This window comes from Myotis lucifugus, unplaced genomic scaffold (genome assembly GCF_000147115.1).
Source record: "Myotis lucifugus unplaced genomic scaffold, Myoluc2.0 scaffold_99, whole genome shotgun sequence".
In the NCBI taxonomy this organism is placed as follows: domain Eukaryota; kingdom Metazoa; phylum Chordata; class Mammalia; order Chiroptera; family Vespertilionidae; genus Myotis; species Myotis lucifugus.
The window spans coordinates 1172521-1191100 of record NW_005871147.1 but is presented as its reverse complement, the minus strand read 5'-3'; the positions used below and the strand labels follow the sequence as shown (position 1 = coordinate 1191100).

Below are 18580 nucleotides of genomic sequence, written 5' to 3'. Positions count from 1 at the left end.
ATACCAAAATAACATTTCTTGATATTTGAACTATGAAGTCAGTCAAGAAAAACACAACAAAACATCAACAGTAAATATAGTGCTGAGGCAGAAATAAGAACAAACTCTCCCATGTTTTCTTCGTTTGATAACAATATATGCCAGGTAGTAATTTCCTATTTGTCTACTTGTGTACAAGTACAAAAAAGTAAAACCTGCCCGGCCCGAGTGGCTCAGTGGTTGAGTGTTGACTTATGAACTAGGAGGTCACAGTTCAATTCCCGATCAGGGCATATGCTCGGGTTTGTGAGCTCGATCCCCAGTGTGGGGCATGCAGGAGGGAGCTGATCAATGATACTCTCTCATCATTGATATATCTATCTCTTTCTCCCTCTCCCTTCTTCTCTGAAATCAATAAAAATATATTTTAATAAAAAAAGTAAAACCTAAAAAAAAAAAAAAGTAAAACCTGAGTTCTTAATAAACTTAGTACTTAATAAACTAGAATACTACCAAAGATTAACCATTAGTATATAGTTTCAATGCTTATATTCTACTATCCAATGGATGAATTATACTATTTTTCTTCATTTTTCATCCTAATCACCATTTTAGTGTTCTAAAAAAAAAGTAACAAATCAAAGTAACAAAATCAATTATTTGCAAAAGTCTGATAGGTGAAACTGCTGAGGATAAGGACCTAGTATTCTATTATGATTAGTTAATTGAAGAGTTTGTTAAAGGTATAAACTTCACACAAAAAACATTTTGGTTAGATGTTACCAACCAGTATGTACCACTCTTAAGTATTAGTAATCAAATTCATGACAACAGAGAGCTATCTAATAAGAAAAAATCACTAAGTATCAGCCCCATTAATAAGACATTGTCTTTGCACTTCATTAGCACTTACCATGCATTATAATGTCTAGGATTGACTCTGATAGCATTTCGAAAACAAGCTAATGCTTTGTCTAATTCTTCAGTTAAGACAAACTCATGCCCTAATAGAGTATAGGCATAAGCATAATTTGGATCAACCTGGATAGCTCTCTGGAAGAATTTAATTGCAATATCATGTTCCCGTTGCAAACTGAAACAGTTCCCTGCAGCACACCAGGCCTTAAAAATATGGAAAAAAAACACACAAATGCACAATTAAATTTTTGTTTTATTTTTTCTAACAAACAAATCTATGGCTAAAATTAGAACAGAAAGATACAAACTGAACAGTTTTAACAGATATAGTCAATCCTCATTATTCACGGATTCCATATTTGCAAAATTGCCTACTTGCTAAAATTTAAAAACCCAAACCGATAGTTGCAGTGCTTTAATGGACCCAAAATATGGGTTGCCTAACAAGTATATTCTCAGTTGAGGTAAAAAAAAAGGCAACTCTCTACCTTATTTTCACAGGTCAGTGACCAAAAGACAGAGACCATTGGGGGGGTGGGGGGGTGGGGGCAGTGTATGAAGGGCTCGGATTCTGGGACCAGATGGACAGTTTGAATGCCAACTCTGGCACCTGTTTGTATGGTGGCCTCAGAAAGGCACCTTAGCACTTCTGCACCTCATTTTCTCTTTTGTAAAATAAACAGAATGTATCAGGCTGAGTTGTTTTTAGGATATAAGATTATAATCTATAATCAGGGTAGGAGCATGTGCACACATGTGCGCATGTGTTTATTTCTCCAAAGAGCAATGGTTCAGTATATGCTAACTCATTGTTCTTGAAGACTAGCCTATATAATAAAAGGCTAATATGCATATTGTCCCCTCAACTGGGAGTTCAACCGGGCTGGCCAACCATCCGCGACCCCTCCCCGCAACCGGACTCCACCTGTGCACGATTCATGCACCAGGCCTCTAGTAGAACATAACTACCAAATATAATAGGAATTGACTTTTACATTCTAAGTTTAAATGTTATAAAATTACCACTAAATATTCTTGAGATACACTAAAATACAATTCTTACATGATTGTACCATGTAAATGAATTTATCTATGTCTTAAACTGAATTAAAATCACTATTTTCTTTCAATTTAAAATGCCCAATATTCAATCTATTTAATTTCTGGTTAATGAACTCTAATCTTGGTGATAACAGCAATTTTAACACAGTCAAAACTCTATTGATCCTAAATGAAATACCTACTTTGTTATTTTCCTATTTAAGAATCTGTACCATCTATTTCAGGACTCTCTTCTTTTCTGAGTCCTGCTTATAGAGAAGGGTATGGGTAATATTAAATGGCATTTGAATTATTTAGTTCATCTCAATTTTGTAAGAATGATAAAAAAAATAGCTAAAATAGCTAAATAAGCAAAGTGTTTCAGTAACATACCTCTGGTGAATTTTTATCCATGTCTGTTAAGTCTTTTGAAAGAACTGAAAGAGCAACATCCTTTTGAAGATGCCACAGTGTTGTAGAGTAGATCTCCATGCCTTCAACTCTGTAATTCTCAATTCTTCTAACCTCTGAGAATATTCTTTCAGCCTGAAATACAAAAACTAGTAAGGGGAAAACAAGTTGACACAATTTACATATATATAGGAAGAGCACTGGGCACTCTTCTCATAGGAACTTCATGTTGCCTTGTTTTATGATTGTGTGAGTTAGTAATAACACAAGGCCAAACTAAGCAAATTTTCATGGCAGGTCAAATGTTGATGTAATCACATTCACACTTAACTTAGTTTTTATATACAAGTCATAGTAGAAACATGAATTCTGAAAAGAAAACTTGAGTTTCCACACACAAAAAAAGATCTACTCAAAGTTACGATTTTATTTTTTATTTTTATTTTTTTTTAATATATTTTATTGATTTTTTACAGAGAGGAAGGGAGAGAGATAGAGAGTTAGAAACATCGATGAGAGAGAAACATCGACCAGCTGCCTCCTGCACATCTCCTACTGGGGATGTGCCCGCAACTCAGGTACATGCCCTTGACCGGCATAGTAGAAACATGAATTCTGAAAAGAAAACTTAAGTTTCCACACACAAAAAAAGATCTATTCAAAGTTACGATTTTAAAAGGACAAGTCAATTATTTTATTCTTAAAAACCACATTTCAAAGTTTTAATAATGGCTTTACAGAATAACTTTCCCTCAGGAAAGATGAGAGAAGAATGACTTCTGTAACAAAAAAAATATCTATTTTTATACTGACTTTTATTAAGAGGTTGGGTTGAAAACTTTAGAGGAAAAACAGGTTCTGGCATGTTAAGCATGTACTATACCCACCAATGTCACATCTGCCAGAAATTGTCCCTATCTAGTAATTCTTTTTTCTTTTGTGGCACTCTCTTGACTTAGGGTCCATCCTGAGCTATCAGATCAAATTATTTCCTCACCACACTCACAGCTCCTAGAGCTGTGCTCCTCTCCCCCTGGAGTTTGAGACTTTGGGGTATATAAAACCAATTAGTTCCTTCATTTATCAATTCAGTAAGTTCAAAATTCTGAAAGTGAAGTCTAGTTTAGAATTAAAGAATATATGGTCTGTTCTTAATGAAATTAAGAAGACATAATATAAGAAAATAATATTTCTAAAACCAGGAACTTAATTCTAAGAAATGGCCATGTATTATCTAGGATAGCTTGATAACTTGTAAACTCCCTGAAATCCTCTATAAGTTATACAGATACAATTTTTTTGTATAAGAAGACAGACCTAACTATCAGCCAAATACAGATTTTGGAAATGTTTGTTTTCAAATTTTCAGAATCTATTGTTTCTTCTGAAAAGTAACTGTGGCATAGACAAGAAAATGTTGAAACAAAGGCTTTCTTCAGTTAAATATCTAGGTGTATACCTGCTCTATAATTAGGGGAAACAACACAATTAATGTATCAACACAATTAATGTATCTTAAAGTACCTGTAAAACAATAAATTAGAAATAATTTTGAAAAGGGCTTGCCAAACAACTTTTGCCTGTGTACCAGTAAAGGACCATAATCCAAACATGGATCTTCTAGCAATGAATAAGACTATCTACAGTTCTTTTTCTCTTTACTCCACAAAATTACACAAACAGATAACTTCTGCATTTATTCTTTATCTGGAAGAACACTCCACCACTAGATCTTTATATGGCTCATAAAGGGAGGAGTAAAGTTCTTGCTCTGAGCACACTTTTTTAAAAAAAGCACTATAATTCACTGTCCCTCAATATCCTTACCATGCTTCATTTTTTTTCTTCATATAACTTACTGCTATCCATCCTATATAATAAAAGGCTAATGTGCAAATCAACTGAATGGAGGAACGACCGGTTGCTATGATGTGCACTGACCACCAGGGGGCAGACACTCAAAGAAGGAGCTGCCCTCTGGTGGTCAGAACGCTCCCACAGGGAGCTGGCCTCATGGCTGGGGAGCACAGCGGTGGTGGTGGGAGCCTCTCCCACCTCTGCAGCAGCACTAAGGATTTCCGACTGACATCCATGGAGCGGGCCTAAGCTGTCAGTCGAACATCTCCAAGGGCTACCGGGCTGCAAGAGGGCGCAGGCTGGGCTGAGGGACCCCTTGAGTACATGAATCTCGTGCACTGGGCCTCTAGTCTTTATATATTTATTGGCTTATAATCTGTCTTTTATTAGAATTAGAATGTAAAGTCTATGAAAGCAAGCAATTATCTGTCTAGCTGTATTATAGAATCTAGAAGACAGACTAGGACAGTGGTCGGCAAACTGCGGCTCACGAGCCACATGCGGCTCTTTGGCCCCTTGAGTGTGGCTCTTCCACAAAATACCATGTGAGGGCGCGCATGTACAGTGCAATTGAAACTTCGTGGCCCATGCGCAGAAGTTGGTATTTTGTCTCTAAATAATGTCTCTAAATAAACCTACATGTCTATGAAAATTGAAGCTTTTGTATTTTTGCATCCCACATAAACTTAAACCTTGTTTATTTGGCCTGTGTTAGCCTTTTGAGTTTGACATGCTTGATATAGAGGTTTCTTAAAATTTTGTTTTTAAGTTTACAGGGTGAGGGAAGAAAATGCTTTGGAAGTAGGGAAGACATTTAAATTACCATTACAATTTTCTTTGGCTTTAGGTTAATCATCCTCTCCATTTCTAGTATAAATAAATAATTTAAGCAACAAATATAATTAAAATTAAAAAGCTAAAAGCCTTGTGATAAAGACATTGTGTCCTTGATTACAATTTTCTTCATATCATCCCTCAAGTTTATAAAACACTAGAGGCCCGGTGCACGAATTTGTGCACCAGTGGGTCCCTTGGCCTGGCCTGTGGGATCGGGGCAAAACCGGCTCTCTGACATCCTCCAAGGGGTCACGGATTGCAAGAGGGTGCAAGTCAGGCCGAGGGACACTACTGGTGCACGATTGGGGTTGGGGAGGGACATGGGAGGTTGGCCAGCTGGGGAGGGACTGTGGGAGGGCTCCAGGGCGTGTCCGGCCTGTCTCACTCAGTCCCGATCGGCCGGACCCCAGCAGCAAGTTAACCCTCTGGTCAGAGTGTCTGCCCCTGGTGGTCAGTGCACGTCATAGCGACTGGTCCACCGGTTGACTGTCTGCCCCTGGTGGTCAGTGCCTGTCATAGCGAGCGGTTGAGCGGCCTTAGCATATCATGGGCATATTACCCTTTGAGTGGTTGAACGGCCAACTGGTCAACCGGACACTTAGCATATCAGGCTTTTATTATATAGGATATGAAATGCCAAATATTCATCCCAGTAAGAACTCTGAATATAGTAGAAAGAATTTTTACTAGAAATATCTATTACATGGTAAATATATTGTATATTTGCAGATTCAACTGAGTACAAATGTTCCAAATAAGAATGTATGCCCCCCCCTCCCCCCCAAAGAAGAATATATGGGCCCTGGCCAGTGTGGCTAAGTTGGTTGGTTGGAACAACATTCTGTACACTTAAAGGTTGCTGGTTCAATTCCCAGTCAGGGCACATACTGAGGTTGTGTGTTCAATCCCCAGTCAGGGCAAGTACGGGAGGCAAGCAATGGATGTTTCTATCGCATCGATGTCTCTCTCTTTCTCTCTCTCTCTACCTCCCCGCCTCCTCTCTCTCTCAAATCAATAAAAATATTCTCGGGTGAGGATTAAAAGAAAAATGTATGGATGACTTGGGTTGTTCTCTACAAATCTACTTCAAGTAATCCTAAAGAATTTAAATCACTCATCCCTTAACACAAGAAAGAACTGTATTTATAAATTATAAATAATGAGAAAATATAGACATTACATAATAAATATTGACCTTTTAGATCTAGCCTTGCTAAGCATAGGCATTAATTACAATTCAGTTACATGTAAAAAGGCATATATAACTGTTTTCTATACTTACTTGCATGTACTCTGAAAGTTCAAAATAGGCCCTTCCAATTTGGCACAGTACCCAACCAGTATTGTAGTGATGAGAAGGTAGGTGGCTCAAGATATTTATAGCTTCTTTGCAGTTGTATGAACACAAAGCTAAATAACCTTTCCCCATTTCACGAAGAAGGCTCATCAAACCTTCTAGGAAAAAACAATGTAGTAAACAAAGGAGAAAAGACAATAAAACAACTTGATTTTCTAGAAAGACTAATTAAAAAATTACCATTAAAAATTCCAACATCTATTAGATAAAATGAAAGACACTTTAGTGAACATAAAAAAACTTACTTAAAATAGTGAATAAAATACAAAGAAGATATTGAGCATTTAAAACAGACCTGCTGCTGCTTTCTGTAGATTAAATGCCTGGATCTGAGGTGTGATTGTGGAGATTTTCCCTTCTGAAATGATGGAAGAGTCCAATTTTGTAATTTCCAGGCTATCATTTATGTTAGGTTGAGTTATTCCTCCTTTATTAGTTTTACTTTTCGTTTTTCTGTTTGGGATTTTAGGTGGAAACTTCATTTTTAATTTTTTGCTATTCTCCTGTAAAAAGCAGGAAACCCCCACACTTGTTACACTCAGGTATTTTAGACATTCCCCGAACCCTTTCTCAAATATTAGATAAAAATAAATGTACAATCTTGTGTATAATCTTGATTGATGTATATTTTTCTCAGAAAAAATTTATAAAGATAAGTCTTTAAAGTCATTTAATTTTAAATAATTCTGAAAATAATTCATATTAACCAGTGTTTAAGATAAATTAGCATTAAATGTTGCTCTTTTCTGAAATATCATTTTCATTTATTATTTGAAAAGAAAAGTAGATGCAATACTATTTAATTGTCTCAGAGCATCATAATTAATATGATAAAACTATTGAACTGAATGTCAAAGATTATCCATAATATTTGTCAATGGACCAAGGAAACTTACCAAAGACATAATGAGACCCTTTAATTGTGCAAAGAAATGTGTAAAGAAAAGAAAATTTCCATTTACTCTTCCCCCAATTCTCACCATTGACAACATCTGACATAACCATAGTACATCATCAAATCCAGGAAACTGGAGTTGGTATAATACTATCAACTAAACTACAGACCTTATTTGGATTTCATCAGTTTTTTACATGCATTTTTTGGGGGGAGGGTGGATGTGCATGGTTCTATGAATTTTATAATATGTATAGACTTGTATAATCCACTGCCGCAATAAAAAAGCAGAATATTCTATCAACACAAAGAAATTCCCTTGTGCTATGCTTTAAAAGTCATACCTTCCCCCAGTTCTAACTCCTAAAAACCACTGATCAGTTTTCCAACACAATTTTGTCATTTCAACTAAATTGTAAAATAATAAAGGACCAAGAAAATTTACAAATGTTATATAGATGGCTCCCCAAATTAAAAAATTTTTACAGTCACTTAATTTATTTATTAGAAATTGAGTCATCAATGAACAGAAATTTTAGAGGGGGAAGCATTACCTTGGTTGTAGAGCTGTCACTAGTAAAAAGTCGTGAACTTCTTCGAGGCAGTGCATTTGGGGGAGATGTGATAGTGGGGCTTAATACCTGAGGTGTTGTACTAAAAAAATATATAAAAATAGACATTTTAAAAAAACTCAGTTTATGACCATAAACTGTTGCTTCCATTCAGGTATATTAAAAAATAAACATTCAACATGTTTGCACTCTAAAGTTGATGAGTTTGGTTAGTCCTTTTCTCGTCCCTCTATGAAAACTCAGATTTAAATACTATTTGTGTTACCATAAAATAATGATTATACTACAGATCTTTGCTCTATCTGAAATTGCCAATTTAAACTTAAAACAATCCACATAAAAATTCTGGGTCAATAAAAGGTAAACATACCTATAAACCAATTATCTCTAGCCCTCATTTGCAATGATAGCAAATTAGAGAAAAAGGTAAAGATAATTGGCAATGGATAGTTTAAAAGTAGGGACACTTCCCAACAAATACCACCAGAACAACTTATACTTGAGAAGTATTTCCCTATAAATTCAAACACCACATCAAGATTTATAGAACAAAAGAAAGCTAATAATCTCTTGGGTACAGTTTTTGCTTTAAAGGCAAATCCTACGATATGAGAATTTCATTCTTAGAAAGCAAACAAACTTAAAACCTGAAATTATCTGACAGTAAGTAAGTCTATGGAGTAAACTGTTTACAATTTATATAGTTTATGGGAAATCCTAGTAGTTACCTGAGTTTGGGTCAAAGAGACTTTTGAAAAGAGATGTTGACCAGTGAGTAAAGAATATCCAGGTAGTCCTTAATCTTTTAAAAAACCATAATCTCAATGTAGGGTTTCAGCAAAAGAGGTCATTTGGGTTAACCAATTAATTTTTTAAATAAATTTTTTAAATTTATTTTTAAAAGCAGTTTAAAGTTCACAGAAATATTGAGGGGGCAGGTACAGAGATTTCCTATATACCCCCTAAACTCCCAAATGCATGGCCTCCCCCATCATCAACATCCCCTCAGAGTGGTACAATTGTTATAGTTGAGGAACCTATATCAACACATCATAATTTTCCAAAGTCCATAGTTCACATTAGAGTTCATTTTTGGTTTTGCACATTCTATGCATTTGAACAAATATACAATGATAGGTAATTATGGTATCATCTAGAATATTTTTACTGTCCTAAAAATCCTCTGTGCTCTGTCTGTTCATCACTCCCTCTCTAACTCCTTGAAACCATTGATCCTTTTACTGTCTCCATATTTTGCTTTTTTGAGAAACCAATTCATTTTCCTTTATTTTGTACTAACTATGTCATTTTTACTACAAATGTGAATGATATTTTTTCAATATTGTCTAATTATAGAAAAAGGTTTTGACTGAGAAGTGGGAAGGAATAATCTCATAGCATGGGGCAGTTTATATGGAAGACAAGCCTGAGAAAGATGCTGAGATTGCTTAAAATGGACAGAAGCCTGCATGAGGTCAACATAAATCTTATAGAGGTAGGAAAAAAATGATTAAGAGGATTCTGGAGTTGGGGTGGCTAAAGACAAACTCTTCCTATATTATAATTATCATCAGGGTTCTGTTAGCTCCAAAGGGCAATTTGACAAAAAAAAAAGAAGAAAAAAAAAGAAAAAATGCTCAAAACCTGACAGTGAACTATTCTTTCAATTACAAAACAGAGGAGAAATAAAAATTTTCTTCTGACATACAAAAGCTGAAAAAATTCATGATCATCAGACCTAGACCACAAGAAAAGTTAAAAGAATTCCTTCATGATGAAGAAAAAGGATACCAAATTGAAATTTGGATATACAGAAATAATAATTGAAATTTGGATATACAGGCAGTAGGGAGAAGAGGAGTTAATGGGGGGAAAAAAGGGACACCTGTAATACTTTAACCCCTAGAGTGCCGGGGAGCGTGATCGCGCTCCTCCTGTCTTTCACCAGAAGTGCGGGGAGCGCTATCGCTTATTAAAAGTTAAACAATATCTTCATTCATGTATTCAAAGTCAACATTAATTTTATTTTAACATTATATGTTTTGTTCAAATTTTTTTTCTACTAGTATTTTATAATACAATCAGCAAACAATGTATGTCAAAGATGAAAACAAATGTAGTAAAGGTTTCCTTAAGTTTTTGAATATGTAACTTCATTTACTTGCGATTCATAATTTTTCTCCTACACTGCTGTAAAATCAGCAAAAATGCCTTGGCAATTTTAGCATAGTTCCTAGGATATTGGTTGGCACTCAAAGGTTAAACAATAAGGATAAAATTTAAAAAGGAAAAACAAATATATGAGTAAATATAAAATAGACTTCTTTGTATTATTTTACAAAAATTCTATAAAAGATAACCAAAGCAGAAACTACAACAATGCACTATGGGGTGAATAACATATATAGAAGTAAACTATATGACAACCATAGCATAAAGACTAGGAGAGGAACATGAAAAAATACTATGTTACATGACATGGTATATATTGTTACTTGAAGGTAGACTTTTATAAGTTAAAATGTTATACTATAAACTCTAAACAAAAGACAAAATAAGAATAATCTATAATAATAAAAGCAAAATATGCTAAGTAGACTGAACATCCTTTCGGATGAAGCCGGGGCTACGAGGGAAGCCCAGGTCCTGGATGCCTGCCGGCAGCCAGGGGAAGGAAGGCCTACTCTTGCACGAATTTCGTGCATCAGACCTCTAGTTACTAACAAAGCAATGCTGTGGGTTGAAATGTGTCTCCTAAAAAGATATGTTGAACCCCTAATCCCCAGAACCTGTGAATGTGACCTTATTTAAAAATAGGGTCTCAGTTCTAGCTGGTTTGGCTCAATGGACAGAGTGTCAGCCTGTGGACTGAAGTGTCCTGGGTTCAATTCAAGCGCACATGCCTGGGTTGCGGGCTCCATCCCCAGTAGGGAATATGCAGAAAGCAGCCAATAGATGATTCTCTCTCATCATTGATGTTTCTACTTCTCTCTCCCTCTCCCTTCCACTCTGAAATCAATACAATATTAATAGTAATAAATAGGGTCTTTGTAGCTATAGTCACGTTAAAATGAGGCCATCAGGGCCCATATTACTGATTTCCTTAAAAGAAAAGGAAAATTTGGTTACAGAGATACACAGGGAAGACGGCCATGTGAAAAAGACAGAGGCAGATACTGAGTTAGGCTACCACCAACTAAGAAATGCCTGGGGCTACCAGAAGCTGAAAGAGCTAAGGAAGGATCCCCTTCTAGAGGCTTCAGAGGTTGTATGGTCCTGTCAATACTTTAATTTTGGATTATTGTCTCCAGAACTGTGAGTAAATAAATTTGTTATTTTAAAACCATCCAGTTTGTGGTACTTTGTTTCGGCAGCTATAGGAAACAAATATAGAATTAAGTAGGTAATACAAAGAACAAAGAATTATTAACAATTGATGCTTGTTAGTGTATTTGTTTAGTTTTAAGTGAAATATATAATTCAATAAATGTTTTAAGTATTCTTTAGGATTAGCATATACTCAGCCTATATAACATTACTCTGCAGGAGACCTCAGGCTCCTTCTCATAACTGAGCCCCAGGCAATTTGTCACCTGTCTTCAAGCTGGCACTCATGATGATACTTACCATCCTACTGCTTTAGAAATATTGAGGCCTTTTATATAGTCAAGTCATATGCATACATGTAACTTTTTTTTTTTTAAATATATTTTATTGATTTTTTGCAGAGAGGAAGGGAAAGGGATAGAGAGTTAGAAACATGGATCAGCTGCCTCCTGCACACCCCCGACTGGGGATGTGCCCGCAACCAAGGTACATGCCCTTGGCCGGAATCGAACCCGGGACCCTTCAGTCCGCAGGCCGGCGCTTTATCCACTGAGCCAAACCGGTTAGGGCCATACATGTAACTTTTAAGACTTATGATTCATTATTTGAGGAGGAAAGAGACATATCTGTTTATAGAAATGCATAACAGGGGAATGAGAGAATGAAACCTATCTGTACTTGACCAGTGGAGAAGGTCATGTAAATAAGAGGAAAATTACTTTGGAGGAGTGTTTGGAATATCTAATTTCAACAAATTCATGAGGCAATTAGAGTAAACTAAAAAGATATTTTAGCTAATTCTTGTCTTGATTTGCATTATAATACTCAACTAAAAATTACACTAGTCTTTTTAGTAAGTTAGAAATTTCTCAAATTTGACATATTCAAAATTTATAATAGTCATTCTAGAATTCGTAGGAGAGTCAAAACCTGCCTATATGGAAGTATAGCAAGAAAATCTGAACAATATCAAATAATGCACCATAATAAATACCTTGTTTGTGGGCCAGAACTTTGTGTTTGTGCAACAAGAACTGGAGTTACCTCTCGACTATTTCCACTCTGTGAGAAGACAGATTTTGTTCCAGTTTGGCCGATTCTGGCAACAGACTGCAAAACACAAAAAGTCTAAGGTTTGTGAATTATAAATTGCATTATAAATAATGAGATATATGATGCTCCTATTTCCATTATCCAAATGCAAGATTTCATAATATATTACTGTCATTTGAATACACAAACTACAGTGGGTCCTTGACTTACGAGTGTCCCGACTAACGAGTTTTTCTAGATACGAGCCGTCTCTCGGCCGATTTTTTGCTTTGAGTTGCGAGCTAAAATTCGGGTTACGAGTCAGCTTCAGATACCCCACCGCTAGTTGACGCAGCTAATGTCACAGTGAACACCACAACATCAGCCCAGTATCACATGTCTCACTCATTCACTTTTTGATTTGACATACGAGTAATTTGAGTTATGAGCTCCGTCACGGAACAAATTAAACTCATAAGTCAAGGCCCCACTGTACTAATGTCATACTAGAGGCCCGGTGCATGAATTCGTTCACAGGTGGGGTCTGGCTGGCTCACTCCAATGGGGGCAATTGGGGCTGGGCAGGCCAGAGGGAGGGGCCTCGGGAGGTTGGCTGGCCAGCTCCGCCCCCAATCTGGCAGGTTGGCTGGCTGCAGTGCGTGTCATAGTGACCTGTCATTCCAGTCGCTTAGACTTTTATTTATATATATATATATATATATATATATATATATATATATATATATATATATATTAGAATGAACATCAGCCTATTTCCACATTTTAACCCCAGTATTTTTATCTTTATACTATCCTGTCATCTTTCACTTTAGTTTTTAAGGAAAGGCTCAAATTTCTGGAAGCCATTTATTACAACATCTTCTCCAGTTGGGGCTAATGCTAAAGAATTTTAAGAGCTACTATTCTCAAGATTTATGATCTAATTTAGTATACATAAAAAAATAATATAGCCCCGCTGGCATGGCTCAGTGGTTAAGCTTTGACCTGGAGGTCATGGTTCGATTCCCAGTCAGAGCACACGCCTGGGCTGCAGGCTCAATACCCAGTAGGGGGTGTGCAGGAAGTAGCCAATCAATGATTCTCTGTCATCAATAATGTTTCTATTCCTTTCTCCCTCTCCCTTCCTTTCTGAAATCAATAAAAATACTTTAAAAATATATAGAATAAGATTTTTATATTCCTTCTTTGGCACTTAGTAAAAGCAGTTCTATACAGGTATCCCCTACTTTTTGAAAGTTCATGACTTTGCTTTTATGAAAAAAGTTGAGAAGCAAAAATACTGCTTAGCATTTGTTTTGCAAGGAGCCGTTAGAAGCTTTGAGAGCCTCCAGTAGTGAGAGTGGTAGCAGTAAGCTCCTTCCCTGGGAACTACACCCAGCATCAAGCCATCAGAGCATGGAACTGTGTCTGTGAGCATCTGTGCTTTATTTTGTGCACTCATTAGCAAGATATGTCCTAAAGTATCAGAAAAACTCATAAGGATGTTATGTATAGTGAAAAACCGGATGTACTTAAGCATTTCAATTGTGGTGAATGAAATAAAGAGGTGCATGCGTTGAATTTTGGGGCTGGGAATGCTCAAAATATTTCTTTATAAATTACTTATAATTTATAAATTATAAACACTTATTTGCTTTAAACCATTTTGGCTTACAAAAGGTTTCATGAATACTCTACTTTTGTATAGTGGGGGAAACCTACAGTAGTTAGAAGAGTAGGTTTAAAAAGACGTCGTCCAATTATTTTCCAAATTCTAAGGATATTGCTCTTAGAATTAATATTTCTTTCTAGTGTATTCAATCTTTCATTAATTAGTTTCTGCTCTCTAGAGAGGGGAAAAACCCTTTGCTTGCTCCTTTCTGTCTTCTCTAATTTGTCACCTTATTTCTATTCATTTTCTCACTTAGCTTCTTTATAAAGAGATCAATGACTACTGTATCAATGGATGTTTTAAATTTCTTTACTACCAGATAATTTTCTTCAAAACTTACCTGCTACTTTCATAGCCACTGTACATAAATCTCAAACTGTACATTACAAATAATCATGTTTTCATCAGATAAGAAAGCCTAATTTTGGCCTTTCCTGCATTCATCATCACTGATCATGCCTCCTTTTTGAAACTTTGTATAATTTCCAAAATAGTACAGCATCTTTATCATTTGTCTTACCATTTCATTTGCTGGCCCCTCTTCCTTCCATTAACTATGCTCTTTAGCTACTCTCTCTTTCCTTAGGAGAGCTTAGCCATTTTAACAGCTTTAATTATTATTTCTATCACCAGGCTTTCTTCTTTCCTGTATGATTAACTATCCACTGAATATTTTCACCTAATCTACCACCACCTCACCTATATTCCTTCCTCCTTTTCCTTCTACATTCACCCAAAGGACAAAACTTAAAGTCAATTTGGGCCTTATCTAACCAAGAACTATGTACTACACCCACTACTAGGTTTGATTTTTTTTAAAAATATATTTTATTGGTTTTTTACAAAGAGGAAGGGAGAGGGATAGAGAGAGTCAGAAACATTGATGAGAGAGAAACATCGATCAGCTGCCTCCTGCACACTCCCCACTGGGGATGTGCCCGCAACCAAGGTACATGCCCTTGACCGGAATCGAACCTGGGACACTTGAGTCCGCAGGCTAACTCTCTATCCACTGAGCCAAACCGGTCAGGGCTAGGTTTGATATTTTTAGTTGATATTGCATGCAGACCTACAAGTATAGCTTTTCTAAGAACATCTTGTAATAGGGTAAGAAGAGAACAGAGGCACAAGAGGAAGAGATGTGACTTTTATTATTTGGGCACTGAAATCATATACCTCTCACTTCCTAACTTCTCCTGATTGCAATAGCTTGCCTGGTTCTGGCCTATTTCACCTGGCATGCTAACTACTATGCTACTATGCCTTCTCATAACTATAATAAACTAATTCCCACAATTATTTTTCACTCTTATAACAGTGCAATACAAGGTAGTTGCCAACTTTTAGATATCACATTTAAAATAATCTACACTTCAACTACTTTGCAGTCTCTTTTCACCACTCTTGGAACTTTTTTCCCCCCACAGACTCTAAGGAAGTTCAGGAATAAAAGAGTAAAAAACAAGAAGAAACATGTCTCTAGAGTGGTAAAGGGGCTATATTGGTCATTCACATACTATTATTATTTATTTAGCTGTCATTTCTTAAACATCTATTACCACATTGTATGCGGGAAACGTATTTATACGTTTTATAAATACGTTTCCCGCATACAATGTGTTAAGCACGGCAAATAGGCATTTTACATATATAACCTAATTTAATTATCATAAAAGATACCCTGCATCACAGATATCTTTTAAACAAATAGCACTTTGACCTGTACTGCCATAGATCTTTACAAAAGAATATTATAAAGAGAATCTCAAAACTTGTCCCAGTATTTACTGTAAGAATATTGTCAAATATTTTTCATTTTTTTTACACATTTCTATATAATAAAAGCCTAATATGCTAAGTGTCCGGTCGTCTGGTCGGCCATTCAACCAATCAAAGTGTAATATGCTAATGATATGCTAAGGCCGCTCAACAGCTAGCTATGATGTGCACTGACCACCAGGGGCAGACAGTCAACTGGTTGACCAGTCACTATGACATGCACTAACCACCAGGGGGCAGACGTTCTGACTGGTAGGTTAGCTTGCTACTGGGGTCCGGCTGATCGAGATTGAGTGAGATGAGCCGGACATGCCCTGGAGCCCTCCTGTGGTCCCTCCCCACCTGGCCAACCTCCCACATCCCTCCCCTGCCCCGATCCTGCACCAGTGGGGTCCTTCGGGACCCTCTCACAATCCAGGACCCCTCGGGAGATGTCGAAGAGCCAGTTTCAGCCTGATCCCGCAGACCAGGCAGAGGGACCCACTGGTGCACGAATTCGTGCACCTGGCCTCTAGTTTACTATAAATTTACTACACATCTATGAGTAGCCACTATAAGAATTTTATTATCAGAAACAGCTGGCTTTACATAAGTCAGTCTTTTTTTCATTTTAACACTAGTATACTTAAAAAACAAACATGGTGATGGGGACAAGTAAAAACTATGGCAGGTATATTTCTTATTTATATTCAAAGTGACAGAAACTCTTAATTTCATTAAAAAAACCATAAGAAATTAAAGGAAAAATCTGAATGTGTTTATTTGATGTACGCTGAAATAAAGAGCAACCAGGTTTGTGTCTCCAATTATAACAAGGAGGCTAGGACAGCGATAACTTTTTACATTTAGATCAATAACTCTAATGCAACAACAATTATATAAAGTTAGATTCTCTATGAAATTGCTTTTAATAGATTGGAATTTTAAATGAATTTTCTTTCATCGGTACCAAAACTATATTTTACACGGAAAATACCTTTTTTGAAGGGGCTCCGGTGGGTGGCACATCAATTACAGAAGATGTATTAGTGTAGTTTTGTAAATAGGATCCATCTCCAGGACTTGGGGTTTCTAATGGCAAAATCCCAAAACTGAGAAGAGGTTGAAATCAAGGTGTCAAAAAGTCATCAAGGCATATATAAAGCAGCAGTATACTAAATTAGAAGGTCTAAAAGGAAGAGAATGGCAAATCAGTCTTGGGGCAGCGAGGATCTAAGGGGCAGATTAAAAATAAGCTATGAATGTAGACTATTCCAACCACCATAACTAAAACTTAAAATACCAAACAAGACTAAATTGAGCAGCAACAACTGATCTCAGGAGATTTATTATAAATAAGAGTGGCTTTGTAAAAACTAAGTTCCCAATGATCAAATTTATTAAAATTCTTGGAATTTATGGGATTTAGACACTATTACAGAGAAAATGTGAATCCACTTATGGATTCAATGAGTTATTGTCATCTCATGTTTATGATATTTTAGTAGTTCCCTGGCCCTGGGACCCAATTTAAGTCTATTCTAGCATATAATTTTTTATTTTGATACTTTTGGATATATATCCTCTGGGCTGGGTTCCTGTATTTATACATACATATACTTCTAATAATTTTCACAAAATATTTCATATTAATAGGTGTCATTCCTTCCTCCATGTTTTGGAAAATAGCACTTTAACCAACCATCGTCTGATTATATCATAAACATTTCAAGATTCTAAGAGGTTCACTATTCACTAATGCACAAACATAAAGACATCTTTTAATGCATACACTAACTCCATATGGCATATTTAAGAGTTTTTAAATTGTCTCTAATATTTAATATTAAATTTTTATCACAGGTACTTTATTTTTTTACTCCATTATTGACTTATTAAATGCCTCTTTTTCTATATTGATTTAAAAGTTTCATATTATTAGTAATTTACATTACCAATAATATGAATTATTATAAAATAATTTAATATTATAGAACACATTTTAAACTATCTTTTGTTTGTCTTACCTGGGGGTTAATGGGCTAAGAGCAGCTGGTCCTCCTAATAAGCTTCGACCAGTTTTTGGTTTATTTTGAACCTGTTTAGATAATATAGAAGTTCCTGTTCCGAGAGGGACAGTATCTGGTGAAATTACAGCTGAATCAATATAAGACACTGAGGAATCTGTATTCAACGAATACTTTGAATTGGAAGATTCTAAATTCAGTCTGTTTAATTCCTGAAACAGAAAATTTCTACCATGACATTTACAATACATCATTTAGTTCAGATCATTATTTTTCATTTTCATAATATTTTGAATAATAGAATATGATACACTTACAATTGTGTCCTGGGGTGTTTCTGTAAGAACCGTCTCAGGTTGTCTGTGAGATAAATTATGATTAGATACTACTGTTGTGCAAGAGTTGGGCAGACAGTTGCTAAAGTTCTGTAAAGAGGTTAATTTAAATGTTTGGTCAGGATCTGGCTTTTCACCTGTGAAGGGAAAAAAAAAATTTGCTTCTGAAGAAGTGAGGGTTAATTTTCCACCCCAGGTATGTATAAATCAGTGGAAATAGCCCTTTTCCAGAGTTTTAAAGTTCTTCTGATTGTTTCACCTGATCAAATTTACCTCCCAGAAGCCCACCCATCAATTTATTGCGCAAGTTTACCCCTAAGATAAAGCTGTAAATTTAGGAAATAAACTAAACACCAATGATATTGATTTTAAATATAATAAATCACAGGAAAATGCCAATTTCTGTGTTTATTTTAAAGCAGAAAGCAAAGATCTAGATCTCATTTTGCTCAAGGTAAGGACTAAGAGTAGAGAGTTGAAACCCACTAGAAATATTAAAATTTTAAGCACTCCCATGAATATAAATACAATGTTTTAAAATGATCCTTCATGCATACTGGAA

At 35.8% G+C, this 18580-nt stretch overlaps 1 protein-coding gene across 12 annotated transcripts in view; it reads right to left on the bottom strand.

Moving 5' to 3' along the window:
* Positions 1 to 18580, bottom strand: part of CDC27 (cell division cycle 27) — a 51053-nt gene that overhangs the window by 9966 nt on the left and 22507 nt on the right. For 5 of the 12 annotated variants that reach the window (XM_023756776.1, XM_023756778.1, XM_006092183.3 and 2 more), the window contains 9 exons: positions 18001 to 18155; positions 17684 to 17895; positions 16654 to 16768; positions 12189 to 12322; positions 7850 to 7949; positions 6696 to 6903; positions 6326 to 6498; positions 2332 to 2484; positions 893 to 1101 (listed from right to left, as the gene is read on the bottom strand). In XM_023756776.1, the coding sequence (XP_023612544.1) occupies positions 893 to 1101; positions 2332 to 2484; positions 6326 to 6498; positions 6696 to 6903; positions 7850 to 7949; positions 12189 to 12322; positions 16654 to 16768; positions 17684 to 17895; positions 18001 to 18155 (1459 nt within the window). The remainder of the gene's footprint in view (positions 1 to 892; positions 1102 to 2331; positions 2485 to 6325; positions 6499 to 6695; positions 6904 to 7849; positions 7950 to 12188; positions 12323 to 16653; positions 16769 to 17683; positions 17896 to 18000; positions 18156 to 18580) is intronic. The other 7 variants (XM_023756783.1, XM_023756779.1, XM_023756782.1 and 4 more) reach the window with 3 other exon arrangements.